Source organism: Salvelinus fontinalis, chromosome 14, assembly GCF_029448725.1.
Source record: "Salvelinus fontinalis isolate EN_2023a chromosome 14, ASM2944872v1, whole genome shotgun sequence".
NCBI classification, from domain to species: domain Eukaryota; kingdom Metazoa; phylum Chordata; class Actinopteri; order Salmoniformes; family Salmonidae; genus Salvelinus; species Salvelinus fontinalis.
In genome coordinates, this window is record NC_074678.1 from 51009100 (window position 1) to 51031216 (window position 22117).

General features: G+C 41.0%; 1 protein-coding gene across 2 annotated transcripts; it reads right to left on the bottom strand.

Annotated features, from left to right (window-relative positions):
* Positions 1–4964: 4964 nt before the first annotated feature.
* On the bottom strand, positions 4965–11643 carry LOC129811088 (profilin-2-like). Of its 2 annotated transcripts, none has more exons than XM_055862246.1 (3): positions 11315–11640; positions 8881–9073; positions 4965–6739 (listed from the first exon to the last, which is right to left on the bottom strand). In XM_055862246.1, the coding sequence occupies exons 1-3, from the start codon at positions 11441–11443 to the stop codon at positions 6642–6644; spliced, it is 420 nt and encodes a 139-aa protein (XP_055718221.1). In that variant the 5' UTR covers positions 11444–11640; the 3' UTR covers positions 4965–6641. The 2 variants fall into 2 exon arrangements, with proteins under 2 accessions (XP_055718221.1, XP_055718222.1); XM_055862247.1 differs by lacking the exon at positions 4965–6739 and adding an exon at positions 6746–7118 and having other exon boundaries at positions 11315–11643.
* Between the last annotated feature and the right edge of the window lie 10474 nt (positions 11644–22117).

The following is a 22117-nucleotide window of genomic DNA, read 5'->3' on the forward strand; positions in this document are numbered from 1 at the left end:
GCAGCTCTTCGCTGTGCTTCAAGCATTGCGCTGTTTATGACTTCAAGCCTATCAACTCCCGAGATTAGGCTGGCAATACTAAAGTACCTATTAGAACATCCAATAGTCAAAGGTATATGAAATACAAATGGTATAGAGAGAAATAGTCCTATAATGACTACAACCTAAAACTTCTTACATGGGAATATTGAAGACTCATATTAAAAGGAACCACCAGCTTTCACGTTCTGAGCAAGGAAGTTAAACGTTAGCTTTTTTACATGGCACAAATTGCACTTTTATTTTCTTCTCCAACACTTTGTTTTTGCATTATTTAAAACAAATTGAACATGTTTCATTATTTATTTGAGACTAAATTGATTTTATTGATGTAGTATATTAGGTTAAAATAAGTGTTCAAGGCCTCCCGGGTGGGGCAGTGGTCTAGGGCACTGCATCGCAGTGCTAGCTGCGCCACCAGAGTCTCTGGGTTCGCGCCCAGGCTCTGTCGCAGCCGGCCGCGACCGGGAGGTCCGTGGGGCGACGCACAATTGGGCTAGCGTCGTCCGGGTTAGGGAGGGTTTGGCCGGTAGGGATATCCTTGTCTCATCGCGCTCCAGCGACTCCTGTGGCAGGCCGGGCGCAGTGCGCGCTAACCAAGGGGGCCAGGTGCACGGTGTTTCCCATGGTGCGGCTGGCTTCCGGGTTGGAGGCGCGCTGTGTTAAGAAGCAGTGCGGCTTGGTTGGGTTGTGCTTCGGAGGACGCCTGGCTTTCGACCTTCGTCTCTCCCGAGCCCGTACGGGAGTTGTAGCGATGAGACAAGATAGTAATTACTAGCGATTGGATACCACGAAAATTGGGGAGAAAAGGGGTTAAAATTTAATAAAAAAAATTAATAAAAAGTGTTCATTCAGTATTGTTGTAATTGTCATTATTACAATATATGTATATATATAAAAAAAGGCCAATTTATCGGTATCGACTTTTTTTGGTCCTCCAATAATCGGTATCAGCGTTGAAAAATCATAATCGGTCGAGCTCTAGTAAAAATCCTTTCTGTTTTATTCAATTGTAGGCCTATTTTTCATACTATAAAATGCCACGGAATTCTAAGCAAATCTTGTCTGCTAAATGAACTAGTGTAGCACACAGCAATATGGCATATCCCGCCAACTCAGGGCCAAACATTTGGACAACTCAGAATATGCTATTCTGTTCTTCTGAAAAAGGCTACATTTTTTTCATACAAGGTTTCTTTACACCTGTCTAATGGATTTATTGTGATGGTGTAGGCTATATTAAATGGATTTATTAGACTTTCAAAATATAGATGTTCCAAGGTCTGCATCCAAGGTCTACATGTGTTTGTTAACGAATGGTCAATTACTGTGAAACCAGTAGTTATTTGCATGACAATCACCAGCTGACAAAATTGAATAACTGCCACAGCCCTATCAGCAACTCAGGAGTAAATGTCAATTGGCTTTTCATATCTGAGCAGGTCGAAACAACAGGTGCGGTAGAGAGCGAGCGAGAGTCAAAACAGCTGGCCCGGGATAACACATGGGAATAGTGTGTTGATATCCCTAATATTCAATTAATATAAATTTGTATTTTGTTCAGATTTAAGTTGATTAAAACACACAAAAACTACAGTTATGCATGTTGTGCATCTAGCCATGGTGCCTTTACCAAGATTAGAAACCTCTGTACTCTCTCCAACATGTTTGGAGTGGACAGGTAGTCACTGATGCAGAGAGAGGAATTAGATCAGGGTTGAGGGATATCACGGATAGAAGACCTACAAGTGGTGGATTAAAATGCTATCAAATGAGGGACAAGATGACTATTGGGCAACTACGCACGCACTTTTGGGTGGGGGCATTGTCACATTGTTGTCTTTCATTCATCCAGGTGATTCATTATTTGGTCCACCACCTGTACCTTTTTAATAGACAGTAGAGAGGGAGATTTTAAACTGTCTTCAGACAAGCTTTAGGAAGACAAGTTGAACTAATTCATAAGAATAGCAAATGTTAATCAGCTTTCAGATAATTAATTGAAAGTTGTGTGTGTTATGGTCTTTGTGCATGGCGTCTTATCCACAGAGGGCCAGTGTGGGTGCAGGGTTGTGTTCTAACCAAGCAATAACACCTGATTCAACTAATCAGGTCTTGACTGAAGTCGGATTAATTGAATCAGGTGTGTACTGGATGGCAAGAACAAAAGCCTAAATCCACACTGATCTCTGTGGACACTCCCCTGTTATAAGTGATACTGTCATGGTTAACAGCAATGATCAGTTTATTTGAACTTTTGGGGAGATTCATGTAAATCTAATTTTACAAAAGAAAATTTCCGTTTGTAAGTTTTGAACATTTGGAAATTAAAATGTATTATTTAAGAGGTGAGTTTATTTGGAACACCCATGGGCCTCAAGGCTACACTCAGTACCCATTTAGCCCAGTCCAGACTTTTCACATATTTTATCAAATATTTGTCTTATTAACATGTAAATCAAAATTTCGAGATTAATCTGTAATTTTATATTATTTTTGTTCTAGGGCAGTATATGTTAGAAATTTCTAAATTTTGATGGGATAAATGGTTACACTTACCCTAATTTGTTCGTTCGACATGGTGGGATCTTTATGCGTCTGTAAAATGTATTATGCAAGAAATGGCAGTGGAAACACCTATGTGCAAATATTGATATAAAAACCATCATATCGAAGTAAACTTGGAGTCACACGATTATATGGTGTGTGCTACTCCCACTATGACTCAGGAAACCATGCAGTTTATTAGTCTACAGATTAAATAAATGATGAACTTCACAGGATGGTGAAAGTGCACGATGATCTTAACACTCCTTTCCAATAAATATCGATGGTCTGATTTGGGTGACATGATGTGAGCAATGCTTGACTGCCGTTTGACAAATACAAATATTCTCGTTTATCCAATAATCTCATGTAGACCAGCCCACCCGCAGTATTTGTGAGCTGTTGGCTAGTGTACATGCCAAGACCAGAGTACGCATACTTGCTATTCAACCCAACAGTTTGTGACAAAACTAACGGCAGAGTTAAAAATGCGATGGAAACACTGAACTTTAGATTTTTATTCGGTACATGAAAACATATGCGAAAAAGTACATTGTCTGCATTACATCACACATTTTTTTTTATCTGCAACAAGTTAGTTTGGAGGAAACACTACTGGTGGGAAAATGTGCATATTTTCTTTATATAGATTTTCGAATATTCACAAAATCTGTCACCAATAGGATGTAAACATGGCTATAGTTAAGACTTCATAACCGTGCATTGAAATAGCGTAGGAACTGTCCACACTTAGGGAGACCACTTAGACACCAGTCAGTGTTCTCATTGAAACCCTTGTAATTTTGTTAATCTCATGTTGCACCTACCCCACATTTTCCAGGAAGTCTTATGTAACAATGTATCCAGAGTATTTTCTAATGTCATTATATACAAATGCGGTGACAAGTATAATAAATGTAAAACGCACAAAATCAACAGTAATGTTTGGATTCAATCTCGTGTCAGGCGAATTGTGTACACTCACCTTTGGTCTAATAATGTATTAATCTCCAAACGGTTCCCTTTCAGTTGCTACCATGGTTATGCAGAATATTTCATTTTTCTGTAAAACTAGAGCCCTGCCGATGGTTTTGTCAGATTAAGTTTTTGTCATCGAGATAGCTGCCAATATACTGTTTTAGTCAGGAAATAGTTTCCCACAATGAATTCACATAAATTGCAATCCAAAATAGCAATTGTCCAATAAACTATGCTTAAAATGTTGATTTCTTACATTGTGACAACACGAGAATGTCAACAAGCGTTCAGATAAGCATGAGATTCTCTTCCACCCCCCCATCCCATTTACTGAATACCGGGTGGAATGGTCAGCCAATACCAACACAGCGGTAAAAAGCCCACATCAGTTGATACAGGCTTTCAATCAGCCGGGCTCTAAGAAACATTTTAAATTTAAACCTATGCATATAGGCCAATTCCCAAAAGGGCTGATGGAACGCTGTGAAGCCAAGACAAATCACTTGTCAAGTTGTGATACTCTTAATTCCCCCAGTTTGGTTACTTCTACAGAAACCAAGACATTAACTAGATATGACGCATTTACCACCGGGTTACGTCATCAATATCAAGTCTCCAATAGACTACTACAAAGAAATGCACATACCCCGAATTAGTCCGGGATGCAATCCGACTACGGGTTGTGAAAATGGCTTTAAGAAAATGTTCCCACTTCACGGAGATCGCCTTCACGATAAACGCTACCTGTTGGCTGAATCGGAAAATGCCTTCAGAAGCTGCGTTGTCGACAATTGAATCCAGACCAGTTTAATAATTGTTGCTTCCCCAATTCTATGCTGATACGAAACGTCAGACCTAAACCATTATTTCAGTCCATCTAGCCCAGTGGTTTTCTAACCTCTCATTGGGAACAACCAGCAGTTCCATGTATTTGAACTACGGTAATTCAGTGCTAGCACACTGTATTCAACTAATTACAAAGCCCCATATTAGTCCATCAGGTGAGCTAGTTAAAGGTTACAGCAACATTTTGAAACATCTGGGTGTCCCCCAGGAGAGGTTTGAAAACCACTGATCTAGCCAATTAACACCCACTGTCAAGGCAATGGACATTTTGGAATGTTACCATCAGGCCCTGTGGGGTTCCCAAGGCCTAATTCTGCCACACTGACCCAGCCAACATCCTCATACCTTTCTACAATAGGAACATCTCCACCGTGTTTACCTGCAAGGATTAACCAAGTGCATCCCAGTTGAACTATTTATCTCCAGGCCAGGGTAATAGGAACCTCCAGACCAATTCCAATTTAATAATAAAAACTGCTGCTCTGGCTCAAAAACTTACCTTCAAAACAGAGAATACATTTCAACTTGAAAAGCAAGAAAGTGCATACAATCAATCTGGTTGGAATAAATTTATTTGATCGGTCTGTAAACAAGGTGATAAATCAATTTATGGCATTTATTGGTTTATGCATATGAAATCCAATGTGTTAGAGACTATCCCATGTGTAAGAAGTGTAGGGGGAAGAAATTAACAAAAATCAGCAAATAAGATTTTAATTAGTACACATGCCACAAGGCCTGAACATTGGAGTAGATGCTAAAACACCCCTAATAGTGCCAATGAAATTGCCCCTTACTGGGCAGCAGTTAAAATCCATCACACAATATCAACAGATCTCTACTTTATGGCACAGGATACCCATGTTTTGTATTTAAGTTTCCACAAGACAACCAAAGTGTTCTTATTCCAACCAATCCCATCTCCCATTAAATTGAGTGTCATTTCTACTGTAAGTTATTTTCAATTGGAGATTACATTAAGTACCGAGCCTGAACACAGTTTGATACCACATCTTAGTTGATGACTAGAGAACAAGGCAATTTATTCCACAGTTGTTTCTTCACACAGCATGGGTTTTCAAATGCAGTAATTCATTTCTTAAAAATAAAAAATAAAATAAAAAAAGGTTGACAAATGAGGAAACAGATTTCGTCCAATAACTACTACCCCCCCCCCCCCCCCCCACAGCTTTATCTGGTGTCATGTGATAGCGTGGTTTTATGTTAGTGTTGCTTTGCCTTCGGCAGAAAGATGAGGCTAGCAGTCGTCCTTCACAATGATGTAGCTAGAGCAAATGTATTAATACCCAAGCTGCAACAAAAGTTGGTCCTAAGAAAAATTCAAACTGGACACACTCCAGATCGTTATGCTGGGATATCTACTGTCCAAAATGGCAGCCTTAAAATAAAAAATAATATTACAGGAGCTGGCAAACAAAATTTTATGTGCCTGCGCCATTGCAACGATGGAATGTCCATGGGGTTCATGTAGTCAGAAAGGTCATGAAGAGGGCGTGGGAGGAGATTCTACCTGCGTCAACGCTGTTTTGCCATTTGATTCAATCAATACCAAAATGGATTGGGCTCCCCCCCCTTAAAAACCCATCTGGGAGAGGGGGCTACGGAGGACTTTAAGGTGTAGTGGTTGGAGGAATATGCCTCCTGAGTACTGATGGAGTGTCACCTACTAAGAACAAACAGGATGGGAAAGAGGGAGGGAGGAACAGACATTTGGCAGGAGTTACAGGGCAGAACAGTATTTCAGTAGGCTCAAAGATATGCATGCAGTTTCCCCTCCCAGACATGCTCTAGAAAAGGAAGACAATATGAGCTTGATTACTGCTCAAGTGCTCCAAAGGCATCGGCTGCTAAAGGGTCTGAACTACCGGGCACCATCATATGAAATCTCAGTTTAATTTAGGTTTCCTTCACTTTAGGGTTTTCACTGAGCATTGGCTAGAATGGTGCAGGTCTTTATAAGTACAGATTTGTCACAATGTCCTGTTAACAACATGCTCATCTTTAACTAGGGTGCAACAGTAGTGCTAGAATGGAATAGAGTACACAGTGTGAATGCATAAAGATGACTGGAAAAAGAGGGGGAAAAAAAAAATGGAGCAAAAAAAATGGGAGGGGGCAGAAAAAAAGCAACTACCAACTAGAACTGGAAGTACTGTGAAACGCAAGAGGGTGGAAAGGGTGAGCTGCTAGGAGGCTGGGCAGAGGCTGCTTTAGTATCCAGACTTCCTCAGGTAGTCAGCCATTGTATACGCTTTCTTGTTGAGCTGCCCTCCATGGACACCTTCCTTTCCCATGACTAAAACCAATGCTGGAGTACACAAGAAAAAAAAGCACAGAAATGAACAGACATGGTGGTGGGGGGGATAAGAAATCACTTTTCCCCACTAAAGGTGGGGCTACATTGTTGACTGCAGGGTCTTAAACATGTGGCCCTGCACTGCCGATAACACTGCCAGGGCTCATTTTAAATAGGACAGCTTGAAAGGAAAATGTTAACAGCATTCTTTGCTTTAACATTTTTATTTTGTGTTTTTACTTTACTTCTCCCCTCTTCCTCAACTACCACACTTGGGCTAATTCAAGACAAAACTAGAACCCTGAATCCCTTAAGTATTTTGCCATTGAGTATGCCTTCTTATTCAATCCGCCTCCATGGACCCCTTCTTTGCCCAATACAAGAACCAAGACTGAAAGAAAAGAGAGAAGGGAAATTGAGAAAATGTGAAGTTAGATCATTGAATATTAAAGAAAATTCAAACCGAAACAAGGTGGTGGACAGGGCTGGTTAGTATGAAGGAAGACATAGGAAGCTCACCAGAGGCCCCGTCCATGGCCAATACGCAAGCATTCATTTTCTTATTATGGCTGCTGCCCTTGGACTGGAAGAAAACATGCAAAGCTCTCACTAAAATTATGCAATAGTGCTGACCATTCAAGCCCATTAGCCTAGAGTATAACAAAACACATCTAGCCTACTCTTCTGAACTAAGGAATGTCTGAATCATCCGCTTATGTTAACAAAGTCCATAAATGGCTTTTTTACCCAGTCAGAAGCTATGACAATATCAGCACAAATTGCTCCATTCTAAACTGGTGTAAAAGGTGGCAATGACAAGTTCTGTAAATCAGAAACAAAATACTGGCCTAAGCCTACCCTTTACTTTATCCACTACTTAGCTATGAGTCTACATGGCATGCCAGCAGCAGGGAGGAATAGGAAAGTGAATGCTTCTACTCACTACCACCAACACTAATGCAGTACACATGCAGTCAGCATGCTTGTAGTACCTCTCCTCAATACATATGAACAGCAGCAAAATCCTTGAGTGCCACTATCAGAGTGGAAATGCCTAAATCGACTGGGACTAGGGTTAACATGTGATGGGGAATAACTTGAACTTGACACTTAAGCTTTGATGTGAGGGGAAAAGAGAATCAATTACAGAGGGATAGGGAATACGCATGCAATTCAAGGTTGATTCGATCGGGAAGAAGACCAGAAGAGTGAACTCAGAAAAGGTTGCCCAGCTTGCCCTGTGACATAAACATACACAGATGAGAGGTTGTGTATTGCAAGTAGGAGTGTCATGGACTTAAAGCTGCTAGGGACATAGGAGAATAGGGACCATAAAGGCAAAATGAACATTGACACAACTCACAGGCATCTTGTTTTTCGAATGGCAGGGCATCTCCCCTTCAATTGGGTGGCCCATCAAGACTTGTGGCTCATTTGACTAGCTAGCAGTTGATCAAATATTGTCCCTGAATCCAATATGATGCAAAACGAACCTATTCTTTAAATCAAATGGTATTTGATTGGCTTCCTTAATCTGAAAAATACTTGAAATTGAACTTAAGTCAATTATACTGAATAAACCCCCTTTCCCCAAACATAATAGCTCTGTGCTTAAAAGGGAAATTCCACTCAAACCATATTTTGGTACACGTTTCATTAGTCCACTGTTTGGGATGTCAGCAATCAAGTTTAAGCTACAGAACTTTCAAAATACAGAAAGCGCCATTACGCATTTTCAAAGTTCTACATCTTACACGTGATTGCTGACATTCAAAACATCCAGGACTGTTTGAACAGTGAAACAAATACCAAAAGGCGTTTGAGTGCAATGTTGCTTAAATAACATAACTACAACATATCAATTAGATTACAAGTAAACTTTCCAATTGTATTATATCCCTTTCTACTATTTTAAAGCCCATCTAGGACCTGATGCTACACTTTAGTGTAAGCTAAAGCATGATAGTTCAATTCATTTGTTGATTTAATGTGACAGGCTTAATGGCATCTGTCCCTTAAATACATTATATATTGAGGAGGTGAACACCAGTATATTGTACATGCACAGGAAACTATAATTACAACCAAACCTATGCACTACATAGAGCCTTAAATTGTTTGATTGAGCAGTGAAGAAATGGGACAGGCATTACCTTTGCCGGCTTTGCCTATGGAAACGTTGTATGTGGGCTCTCCTCCTTGACTCTTTGTCCTGATGTCCATTGTCCAGTCCCCATCGGCGTGGAGGCTGTCCCTGATGACAGAGAACTTCTTTTGGCCTAGGGTCAGCCCGCCGCAGAAGAAAGCTTCTCGGTCCTTTCCTACTATGACGTCGATTTCGTCAACCTACGGATGAGCATTGATGGACAAATGTCAAGCATGTAAAGTTAGAAAGTCAAGCAATTTCATATGCATAAAAACATTTGTCATTACACTACAATAAGATAAGAGCATAAGTGAGACCATGTTTATTCTCTCCAATGTCTAAAACAGCAAGAATCAAAATTGGGTGAAAATTAGCAAAGCTTCAGAGGGAGCATTATTTGGTTAAATTAAAACATTTCAACAAAAAGGCAGCCAAAAGCAGTCAGACATTTGAAATAAATGGGATTTTTTTGGAATCACTGTTGGGAGAACTTGGCAATTTAAGAATTATTGCAGTTCACATTTTTCATACCAGGCAGAAAGGAACACATGCTGAAAAATAGTTCAGGCTACTGTGTGATAGAGATTAATAGTGTAACCATCTCAGCTCTCATAGGCCAGTGTTCATATTTGACTCTAGACCATTGAATGTATCCTTTAAATCACGTGTTCAGTGAACAAATTAAACAATCCAATACAGTTCAGTTGTATTTCTTTGCAATACATATCAGGCATTGCTTGACTGTCATGGTCAGCAACGGATGCCTAGCTAGTCAGATTTAGTATAGTTTGCCCATACAATTATTCAATGAAGGACTGGTTTATTCTCAGGATCCAAATAAAAATGACAGCACAAAGGCCTCACCCTCATATAGAATTGCACAATTATACAACAGTCCCTTTCCTTTCACAAAAAAATGAAGGGAATTCAGCGTATTCAATGAGGCCACCTAAAAAGCAAAGTAGCTAGCCTGCTAAGGTTATGCCATAACGCCTTGGCAAAGCTAGAAGCTGGCCTCCTCGTGGAAGTCTCTAGAACACTAACGTTAGAGGCTAGCAGAAGCCAGAGTAATTCACCAAGGCAACACAGCAGGACAACTGATTTGACAGCTTGCCTACAACCTGTAACATTTGAACATAAACTTAGCAGAGTAACTGCCAACTTATTAATGTCACAGCTATGAGAATGTGCCCAGACCTGGGTACCAAACAGTTAATGGTTAGATGTTTAACCATAGCTTAGCAAAGCCAAAGGAATCATCTGACTGAAAAATACCCTCTAATATCCGCACGGCAATCTATGATACAGGAATCGCAATTCATTAGATTATGGGTAATATCCTGTCGCATTTCCACACTAGAAAGATTGCTAGTTAAAACGTACATGTTTATTAGCCCACGAACATGTAGAAAACTATCGAATAATTGTTCTGCACGCGCGTGAATTGACATAGTAAACTGTTTTTGACAACACAAGCAACTCTAAATAGTTGATTTACATGCACGCTTGCTTGCTAGCTAACAAAATGGAGGGCCCACGAATGACCGGACTGATGCAATATGTAAAATAAACCTGCAGGCCAATTGGATGTTAAACTATTGTACAACCAATTTGCCTCGAGCTCGTGCATCCAATTTAGGTTGCAATCCGATCAAATTGCGTAGACAGGAGGAAAAAATAAATAAATGCAGAGTGGAGGCGCCATCTTGGGAAATCAAAAGGGGCGAGAGCGAGGGCCTGATTCACAAAATTATCTGAATACGGCTGAGTGTACAAAGCAAATTGTGCATGTAACATATGCATGCAGCGTAATGAGCCAACAATTTTGCTTAATAACTTTCGAATATGGGTGACAGGCCTGATTTATGCCTTTTTTCGCTCCCGACACCCCTCCCAAAGCCCGCATTGCCGGCTAGACATAACAGTAAACGTACAAGACGGGAAACCGGTCTCCATTTAACTTTCCCATATCCCATATGGGGTATCAAATTGCTGAAAGCACGGTTGTGTTTCATTTGCAAGTTCTAGTTCAGATAGTTAGGTATCAACACATTAGCTCGGCTAACTAAACATGTTAGCCAGCGGATTACCTCCTACACTTTCATGTTGAACAGTCAATGTTTAACTCAAAAGGAAAGCTTTAGACCTTAGCTATATTGATAACATCATGACATTTTGAATGTAGTTGTGGTTCTGAGCCTAAGCACTTACATTTCAAATAAACGTGCAAAAGTCTCTGTACAAGAAAACACCGGATACCATGTGTGTTAGCTTAGCCAACATTCAATGCCTGGCTCGAGCCAAACATTACCTTTTCATTCCATCTAGGGCTCCCCCATTGGGCAAGGCCTTATTCCCATATTAAATGAACTAACAGCCTAAAATGGCGGCATTCCCCTTTGTTTGTAGATAACTCTATAATTATTTGATTATGTACTTACCGTTATGTTAACAAATGTACCACCGGGAAACGATGCCCAGACATACTTAGCGTCCGTGTACCCAACAATGGCGGAGTCCTGGCAGCTGCCATCGGCCATCAGGTTATCCACGTAGCCTTGCCAGGACATACTTGCGTATTAGTTCAACTATGGAAAAATCTTAAAAATCTATATTTGACGGGTACTCTCGCACAACACTGAGGTTTCTGTAAACTATATTTTCGGTGATTCTGGGACCTCCGACAATTCCCCAGTTCCGTCACGACCCCGCTTTCTTCTGGGTTTGACAGAGAAGAGGACCCACTGCATTCGAGCAGCGCCTGGGTGTAGTCCTTAAATAAATCACTCCGCGCAGTCGTTGTTAGGTTGAACTTCGTAGCAAATCGTAGGTCGTCGCGGATGAATAAAATGGGTATTACAGATCCAAAGAATTGGACCGTGTCTATTTTACTAACTTGTCAATATGCCACTAACTACTATCGTTTGCTATCTTGTGGGATATTTTGCGCAATCAGTATGTTTCGGAATCGGTTAATGGTAGGCTTAATTGGTCATATGACGTGTGCATACGTAGTCCTTATTTTCCCGCCACGATGCCCTTTTACCAGTATGAATCAAAGTTACAAAGTATCAGTCATCGGAGATTGTTGATATCATCAGAAGATTCTAGTGCGATAATTTGTTAGAACTCTATGTATTGAAAGCATGCAAGAGTTACATTTAATTTTTGTGTTAGATTATATTCCTTCAGTTTAGAATGTTACTTATTTTACAACAAACAAGTCTGAGATCTTAATGACAGTTAAGAGAAACAAAACTAGCCCATTTAGCACAATTTTGATTTTAAATTGTCAGCTTAGTGTTAATTGGTTCTTCAAATAAGCCTCCCCGTGTACCCCGCACATTATTAGAAATTAGAGGTTGCCATATTAGCTGATGTTTAATGCATGTGATTGAACTAGCCAGTTCTCGTGGCAGTCCAGGCCAGTGTGAGACCTATCACAAGAAACTTAGTATGCAGAATAAATACACATATTGGTTACTTATTAACTCACTCAGGGTGTAACAGGAGTAGATATCTATTTATTTTGTTAATCGCCATATGCATGGAGCAGCATGATACTTTTGATTGTCTGCCTAGTTCTCTGAGAGAAACTGTATTTAGCGTATAACAAAAAACTATCATATTGTGAGAAAGTGATTAACAGTGTGCTATCATGTCAACTGCTGGTCACTCGTTGTCATGACAAGGAGTTGATGGTAGCAGAAACAGATCTGGGACGAGGCTAACCTCTTTACACATGCTCTCATCATTCACTGGTTCTGTGTGTGATTTATCCATGTAAAGCACTAGTCATTCACAGAGGTCCACATAGAAAGATGATAATGGTCAATTGGACTTGCCTGGCCAGGATTTTTTAATTGGTCAAGCAAGCTGCAGTCTCATCTGAAGGAGTCGGAGAAATATTCCAATTTGCTCTCACACAAAAAAAAGTCATTTGGGAGTAGGCAGCCTTTTATTGCCCCAGAGAGGTAGAATGTGACCATTGTCTCTGTTTTTACCTGAGAGGATTCATTCATCCCTTGGCCCTCTCTCTCTCTCTTGGCCTCTCAGTAGTAGCTTATTGGGGTGGCAGGTAGCCTAGTGGTTAGAGTGTTGGACTAGTTACTGAAAGGTTGCAAGATCAAATCCTCAAGCTGACAAGTAAAAAAATCTGTTATTCTGCCCCTGTGCAAGGCAGTTAACCCACTGTTCGCAGGCCATCATTGAAAACTTAAATGAAAATAAGAATTTGTTCTTAACTGACTTGCCTAGTTAAATAAAGGTAAAACAATTAATAAATGATTTCCCATGACCCCTTGTAGAATTCATCCAGTCCAAGTACCCTGAGAATTTGCATGATATTGCCATGTTGGGACTATTACCTCAGAGGTGTGGTTTGTTTTCTGATTTCATTCACTTTTCCCGGATTGATACAAGGTTTGTAAGTAATATGTTCAGGCCTATTCCTCATATCACCAACTTATGTTCTATATGTACGCCCAACTTCCTCTTCTAACCTCCCCATTGAAAGAAACATAGTTATGCGACCGTCTTTGTTTTTCCATAAAGGTGCTGAGGCACATAGCAACAAAGCAATATTCTCTATGTAGGCCAGAATACTTGGAATTTCACCTCACCTTATCTATTGGTTATCAAATAGCCAATAATAAAGAAGGTGAACTGTACAAAAAATGTTTGTTAGTTGGCTGATCACACCCATATCCTTCCCGTGTAGTTGGTTTCTAAGACACCCTTGTTGTGTAGGGGTAATTTGACCAACCAACCAACTGAGTGAGTTAGCCAGCCAAGGAGTCATGGACAGAAAGCTGAGCCACTTTTATTTTGATTTTTCCAGAGGGAACAACTCAGCAATAGTACTGCTTTTGGTTGTGAGGCCTCCCACTTATTCTACATATTTTGCAGAAAATGTTTATGTTCTTAGCTCCAACGGTGCAGTAATACCTAACAATACAAAACGATACACACACATCCAAAAAAGAAAAAGAAGGGAATTGAGAAATATAGAAATATTAAAACGAGCAATGTCGTGGTCCGGAATATAAATATATACAGTATAAGTCGCTCTGGATAAGAGCGTCTGCTAAATGACTTAAATGTAAATGTATAAATATGATGTTGTGTATAGACATTATGGACAGTATGTGAGTAGAAAAGGTGTGTACAGCACTAGTTATATAGGATGAGTCTTGACTAGAATACAGGATACTGTATACATATGAAGTGGGTAAAACGGTATGTAAACATTATTAAAGTGACCGATGTTCAATGACTACGTGCATAGGGCAGCAGTCTCTAAGGTGCAGCGTTGAGTACCGGGTGGTAGCCGGCTAGTAACAGGGACTTAAGTTCAGGTCAGGGTACTGGGCAGAGGCCGGATAGTGGTGACTATTTTATAGTCTGATGGCCTGGAGATAGAAGCTGTTTTTCAGTCTCTCGGCGCCAGCTTTGATGCACCTGTACGGTTTCCACCTTCAAGATGATAGCGGGGTGACAGGCCGTGGCTCGTTCACCCCGTGAGCATCAATCCACTGCTTTGTCATGTATGGATGGACCCACCCTGACTACACCACACCTCTCCTCTCTGCCAACTTCTGCCAAGACAGGACCAAATATAGGGGCTGTGGTGTGGGAATAGACTAGAACAGTGGTTCCCAAACTTTTATAGTCCCGTACCCCTTCAAACATTCAACCTCCATCTGCGTACCCCCTCTAGCACCAGGGTCAGCGCACTCTCAAATGTTGTTATACGATACACTATACAATACATTTATTAAGCATAAGAATGAGTGTGAGTTTTTGTCACAACCCGGCTTGTGGGAAGTGACAAAGAGCTCTTATAGGACCAGGGCACAAATAATAATATAATAATAATCAATAAATTTGCTCTTTATTTAACCATCTTACATATAAAACTATTTGTTCGTCAAAAATGGTGTATAACTCACCACAGGTTAATGAGAAGAGTGTGCTTGAAAGGATGCACATAACTCTGGAATGTTGGGATGTATTGGAGAGAGTCTCAGTCTTTTTCCACATGCAATCTGTGCCTGTATTTAGTTTTCATGCTAGTGAGGTTCGAGAATCCACTCTCACATGGGTACGTGGTTGCAAAGGGCATCAGTGTCTTAACAGCACAATTTGCCAAGGCAGGATACTCTGAGCGCAGCCCAATCCAGAAATCTGTCAGTGGCTTCTGATTCAATTCAATTTTCACAGAACCACTTGTTGCAATTTCGATGAGGCTCTATTGTTCAGATATCGGTAAGTGGACTGGAGGCAGGGCATGAAAGGGATAATGAATCCAGTAGTTTCGGGAAAGTACCTGCGTAATTGAGCACCCAGCTCACACAGGTTCTTCGCTATATCACATTTGACATTGTCCGTAAGATTGAGTTCATTTGCACACAAAAAAATCATACAATGATGGAAAGACCTGTGTGTTGTCCTTCTTAATGCAGACAGAGAAGAGCTCCAACTTCTTAATCATAGCCTCAATTTTGTCCCGCACATTGAATATAGTTGCACAGAGTCCCTGTAATCATAGATTCAGATCATTCAGGAGAGAAAAAGCATCACCCAGATAGGCCAGTCGTGTGAGAAACTCATCATCATGTCAGACAAGTGAAAATTGTGGTCATTGAAGAAAAATGTAATTCATAAAAAGAAACGTGTCAATACTTTGCCCCTTGATAACCAGCACATTTCTGTATGTTGTAAAAGTGTTACATGGTCACTGCCCATATCATTGCATAGTGCAGAAAAAACACGAGAGTTCAGGGGCCTTGCTTTAACAAAGTGAACCATTTTCACTGTAGTGTCCAAAATGTCTTTCAAGCTGTCAGGCATGCCTTTGGCAGCAAGAGCCTCTCGGTGGATGCTGCAGTGTACGCAAGTGATGTCGGGAGCAACTGCTTGCACTATATCTCCCTGTCATGGCTTTTGCACCATCAGTACAGATACCAACACATCTTGACCACCAAAGTCCATTTGATGTCATAAAGCTGTCCAGTACTTAAAAAATATCCTCTCCTGTTGTCCTGGTTTCCAGTGGTTTGCAAAAGAGGATGTCTTCCTTAATTGACCCCCCCCCATAAACGTAACAGACGTAACCAGGAGCTGTGCTCGGCCTGCCACGTTTGTTGACTCATCCAGCTGTAACGCTTAGAATTCACTGGCTTGTATGTGAAGCAGTTATTGTTTCAAAACATCTCCTACCATGTCACTGATGTGTCGTGAAACAGTGTTGTTTGATGAAGGTATTGTCTGTATGTTTTTTTTTTTGCCTTTTCCCCCAGCATTGTCACAGCCATATCCACGGCAGCAGGAAGAATGAAGCCCTCCACAATAGTATGGGGCTTGCCTGTCCTAGCCACTCGGTAGCTCATCATATACGCTTCTAGCCCCTTCTTAATAATGGAATCTGTTGCTTTTATACATGTCTTACAAATCGAAAGTCGTCATAATTCTCGCTCAAAAAACTCCCATGGCTTATTTTTCAAATTGGCATTTTTTTTTCTAAATGTCTGCGCAAGAGTGAAGGTTTCATAGAGTTGTGAGCTAGTACTTTTTCACATATGACACACCGTGGCTGAGGAAAGGCACCACTCCCAATATAAGTGAACGGCAAATCAATGTAGTTCTCATCATATTTGCGCCTGTTCGATGGTCCAATGTCCCTGTCTGTTGTTCGGTGCCTCTTCACTGTTGACGTTGAGACTGGTGTTTTGTGGGTACTATTTCATGAAGCTGCCAGTTGAGAACTTGTGAGGCTTCGGTTTCTAAAACTAGACACTCTAATGTACTTGTCCTCTTGCTCAGTTGTGCACTGGGGCCTCCCACTCCTCTTTCTATTCTGGTTAGAGACAGTTTGCATCTGTTCTGTGAAGGGAATAGTACACAGCGTTGTACAAGATCTTCAGTTTCTTGGCAATTTCTAGCATTGAATAGCCTTCATTTCTCAGAACAAGAACAGACAGAGTTTCAGAAGAAAGTTATTTGTTTCTAGCCATTTTGAGCCTGTAATCGAACCCACAAATGCTGATGCTCCAGATACGCAACTAGTCTGAAGAAGGACAGTTTTATTGATTCTTTAGTCAGCACAACAGTTTTCAGCTGTGCTAACATAATTGCAAAAGGATTTTCTAATGATCAATTAGCCTTTTCAAATGATAAACTTGGATTAGCTAACACAACGTGCCATTGGAACACAGGAGTGATGGTTGCTGATAATGGACCTCTGTATGCCTATGTAGATATTCCATTAAAAAGCTGCCATTTTCAGCTAGAATAGTCATTTACAACATAAACAATGTCTACACTGTATTTCTGATCAATTTGATGTTATTTTAATGGACAAAAAATGTGCTTTTTTTTCAAAAGCAATGACAGTTCTATGTGACCCCAAACTTTTGAACGGTAGTGTAAACATTAGGACAAGCAATGTCGGAGTGGCATTGACTAAAATACAGTAGAATAGAACAGTATACAGTATACATGTAAAATGAGTAAAGCAGTACGCCTATGTGTACGCCTATGTAGATATTCCATAAAAAATCAGCCGTTTCCAGCTGCAATAGTCATTTAAAACATTAATAGTGTCTACACTGTATTTCTGATCAATTTGATGTTATTTTAATGGACAAAACATTTGCTTTTCTTTCAAAAACAAGGAAATTTCTAAGTGACCCCAAACTTTTGAACGGTTTTGTATGTTTTTCTTTCTTCCACGGACTGCTAAAGAAAACAATTTGTGAAGAACTTACACTATTAAGCAACGCCCCCTCAAGTACAGTACACAGCCTGTGATTTTGCCTGTGACATTCGTTCAGGTGAAGACTCTGGAGCTGACTGGGGACAACATCTGGGGAAGACAGTGGTTCTACAAACAAGTAGCTATTACTCCTCGGCATGAAGTCGTAAATGTCTCTTTTATGCGTGTGCATGATTTTTGTTGGTAAAGGGCATAAACTTGGCATTGCTAGCTGGCTTCTGACTTATTCATGCTAATTTACTAGCAACTGGCAAGCTGTATCAAGCAGCTTTCATGCAAGGGGAAAACAAATAGCTATATTTGCTAAGCTATTCATTTGATGAATAAAGTTGATAAAAATGCCATTAGCCTGCTAGATTGAAACTGCTTGAGGAAAGTTAGCTAATGTTATATAACTCCCACCATCAGTCTGACTTCACCACCATAGCTAGCTAAATTGACTGTAGCTAGGTTTCTAGAAACTATATATATATATAGTATATATATATACCCAAACCAAAAACCATGAATAGATGGCAGCAGTCGCGCAAAACGGATTGTACAAACCACCACATTTAACCATGGCAAGGTGACTGAGAATATGGTTGAATACAACCAGAGCAGTTATGCCCTCTGTAAGGCAATCAAACAGGGAAAACGTCAGTACAGAGACAAAGTGGAGTCGCAATTCAACGGCTCAGACACAGACGTATGAGGCAGGGACTCCAGGTAATCACGGATTACAATGGGAAAACCAGCCACGACATCTTGCTCCCGGACAAGCTAAATATCTTTTTCGCCCGCTTTGAGGATAACACAGTACTACCGACGTGGACCGCTCCCGAGGACAGTGGGCTCTTGTTCTCCATGGCCGATGTGAGTAAGACATTTAAGCGTGTTAACCTTTGCAAGGCTGCCGGCCCAGACGCCATCCCTAACCGCGTCCTCAGAGCATGCGCAGACCAGCTGGCTGGAGTGTTTACGGACATATTCAATCTCTCCCTATCCCAGTATTCTGTCCCCACCTGCTTCAAGATGTCCAACATTGTTCCTGTACCCAAGAAAGCAAAGATAACTGAACTAAATGACTATCGCACCGTAGCACTCAGTTTTGTCATCATGAAGTGCTTTGAGGGGCTAGTTAAGGATCGCATCACCTCCACCTTACCTGACACCCTAGACTCACTTCAATTTGCATACCGCCACAATAGATCCACAGAAAATAGATCCACATACGATGCAATCGCCATCGCACTGCCCTGTCCCATCTGAAATACCTATGTAAGAATGCTGTTCATTGACTACAGGTCAGCCTTCAACACCATAGTTCCCTCCAAGCTCATCATTAAGCTCTGGGCCCTTGGTCTGAACCCCGCCCTGTGCAACTGTGTCCTGGACTTCCCGACCAGTCGCCCCCAGGTGGTGAATGTAGGAAACAACCCCTCCACTATACTGATCCTCAACACAGGGGCCCCACAAGGGTGCGTGCTCAGCCCCCTCCTCTACTCCCTGTTCACCAATGACTGCATGGCCACGCACGCCTCCAACTCAATCATCAAGTTTGCAGACGACAGAACAATAGTAGGCCGGATTACTAACAATGACAAGACAGCCTACAAGGAGGAGGTGAGGGCCCTGGCGGAGTGGTGCCAGGAAAATAATCTCTCCATCACTGTCAACAAAACGAAGGAGCTGATCGTGGACTTCAGAAGACAGCAGTGGGAGCAAGCCCCATCCACATTGACGGGACCACAGTGGAGAAAGTGAAAAGTTCCTTGGCGTACACATCACTGATAATCTGAAATGGTCCACCCACACAGAATAAGGGGGAACAAAGCCTCTTCAACCTCAGGAGACTTGGCCCCTAAAACCTTAAGAAACTTTTACAGATGCACCATTAAGAGCATTCTGTCGGGCTGTATCACCGTCTGGTACAGCAACTCCACCGCCCGCAAACGCAGGGCTCTCCAGAGGGTAGTGCGGTCTGCCCAACGCCTCTGCCCAACATTGCCTGCCCTCCAGGAAGGCCAAAGAGATCACAGGAAGGCCAAAAAGATCATCAAGGACATCAACCACCTGAGCCACGTCCTGTTCAACCTGCAATCATCCAGAAGGCAAGTTCAGTACAGGTGCATCGAAGCTGGGTCCGGGAGACAGAAAAACAGCTTCTATCTCAAGGCCATCAGACTGTTAAATAGCCATCACTAGCCAGCCTCCACCCAGTAACCTCCCCTGAACTTAGTCATTGTCACTAGCCGGCTACCACCCGGTTACTCAACCCTGCACCTTGGAGGCTGCTGCCCTTTGTACATAGACATGGAATCACTGGTCACTTTAATAATGTTTACATACGGTATGTACATACTGTATTCTACTCTGACGTTGCTCATCCTAATATTTATATATTTCTTTGTTCCATTCTTTTACTTTGAGATTTGTGTGTATTGTTGTGAATTGTTAGATATTACTGCACTGCTGGAGCTAGGACCACACCCACAATGAATGCTAAATATGTATATGTGACCAATAACATTTGATTTGATTTGTGAACACTTTTTGTCAAACTACTTTGTTCTCTGCCTGTTTAATGATGCACTGGTGACTGAAAAAGTTGGCAAGAAAAATGCCCTTCTTGATTTGACTGCAAATAGGCTGTGTTGTTTTGGTATAATTTGGCTGAATATGCTTTTGCACATTTAGATGAGTGTTTCATTAGTTAACTAAGTTACTGACTGACTATGCTAATTCTCATTCATGTATTTGGCGTTGTTTCAATTCAGATGAAGAGGGAGTTAAAATCACAACAAAAGCAGCATGCAGACTAACACAACTCAGGATAAGACCCAGATGCAGACCTGGGGAGCTCTGCGGTACAGGAAAACATTAGAAAAAAAATTGCCTTAATAATAATCCATAGCATGCATATCATCGCATTTGCGTAGTGGAATAGAGCAAAAGAGTTGAGGCACTTACAGAAGTTGCACACATGGGCAACATTTCTAGTAGCCTCGGATCCCGGAAAAAAGTGTCCTTTTTATAAACATATTTCATGCATTTCACATGACTGGAGACTGTGTCGGGGAAATTCTACCCATGGCACACTCAAAGTCAATCTTAAATGAATCATTGTTTATTAACAGTTAACTGGAGCGTTTCCAACAAACTTGATGTAGCATAGTGAACGTCTGTCAGGAGCTCTTCCGGGGTAGTCCCGTTAGTTCTCTTATATACTACAGACAAGTTATATTTGCATGATTTAGCTTATTCATCGTTTGCTTCATTCATGTGACCGACCAATGCTGGTTCATGCTTGTGACAGACCAATACACCACGAGGCTTCTTCTCTCTAAGCTGAGACCTTGAAAGTGAGATATCTTTGTTCTCAAAACAAGGGTCTGGGTGTACTGCCAAATTGCAGATACTGATAGTGAGGATTCGTTCAATCAGTCGCATGCATGAACACAGAAATGAGTTATTAGAAAAGCACAAACATCGAACAAATCAAATCAAATCACATTTATTTATATAGCCCTTCTTACATCAGCTGATATCTCAAAGTGCTGACCAGAAACCAGAAGCACGGTGGCTAGGAAAAACTCCCTAGAAAGGCAAAAACCTAGGAAGAAACCTAGAGAGGAACCAGGCTATGAGGGGTGGCCAGTCCTCTTCTGGCTGTACTGGGTGGAGATTATAACAGAACATGGCCAAGATGTTCAAATGTTCATAAATGGCCAGCATGGTCAAATAATAATAATCACAGTAGTTGTCGAGGGTGCAGCAAGTCAGCACCTCAGGAGTAAATGTCAGTTGGCTTTTCATAGCCGATCAGTAAGAGTATCTCTACCGCTCCTGCTGTCTCTAGAGAGTTTAAAACAGCAGGTCTGGGACAGGTAGCACGTCCGGTGAACAGGTCAGGGACAGGTCAGGGAACACAGAAATTGGTTATTAGATGAGCACAAAAAACATAAAAACATCATTATTTTTTATAGCACACAAATTATTGAAATGACAGGCTACTTTGACACTGAGAATTTGAGATCAATAAAAACGACCTTGTCTTGAATTCATAAATAGTCTAGACTTAGGTGTGTGTGGAGACCACAGGAGGCTGCTGAGGGGCAGATGTTAATGCGAGTGTAGCGAAATGCTTGTGCTTCTAGTTCCGACAATGCAGTAATAACCAACAAGTAATCTAACCTAACAATTCCACAACTACTACCTTACACACAAGTGTAAAGGGATAAAGAATATGTACATAAAGATATATGAATGAGTTATGGTACAGAACGGCATAGGCAAGATGCAGTAGATGGTATAGTGTACAGTCTATACATATGAGATGAGTAATGTAGGGTATGTAAACATAAAGTGGCATAGTTTAAAGTAGCTAGTGATACATGTATTACATAAAGATGGCAAGATGCAGTGGATGATATACAGTACAGTATATACATATACATATGAGATGAGTAATGTAGGGTATGTAAAC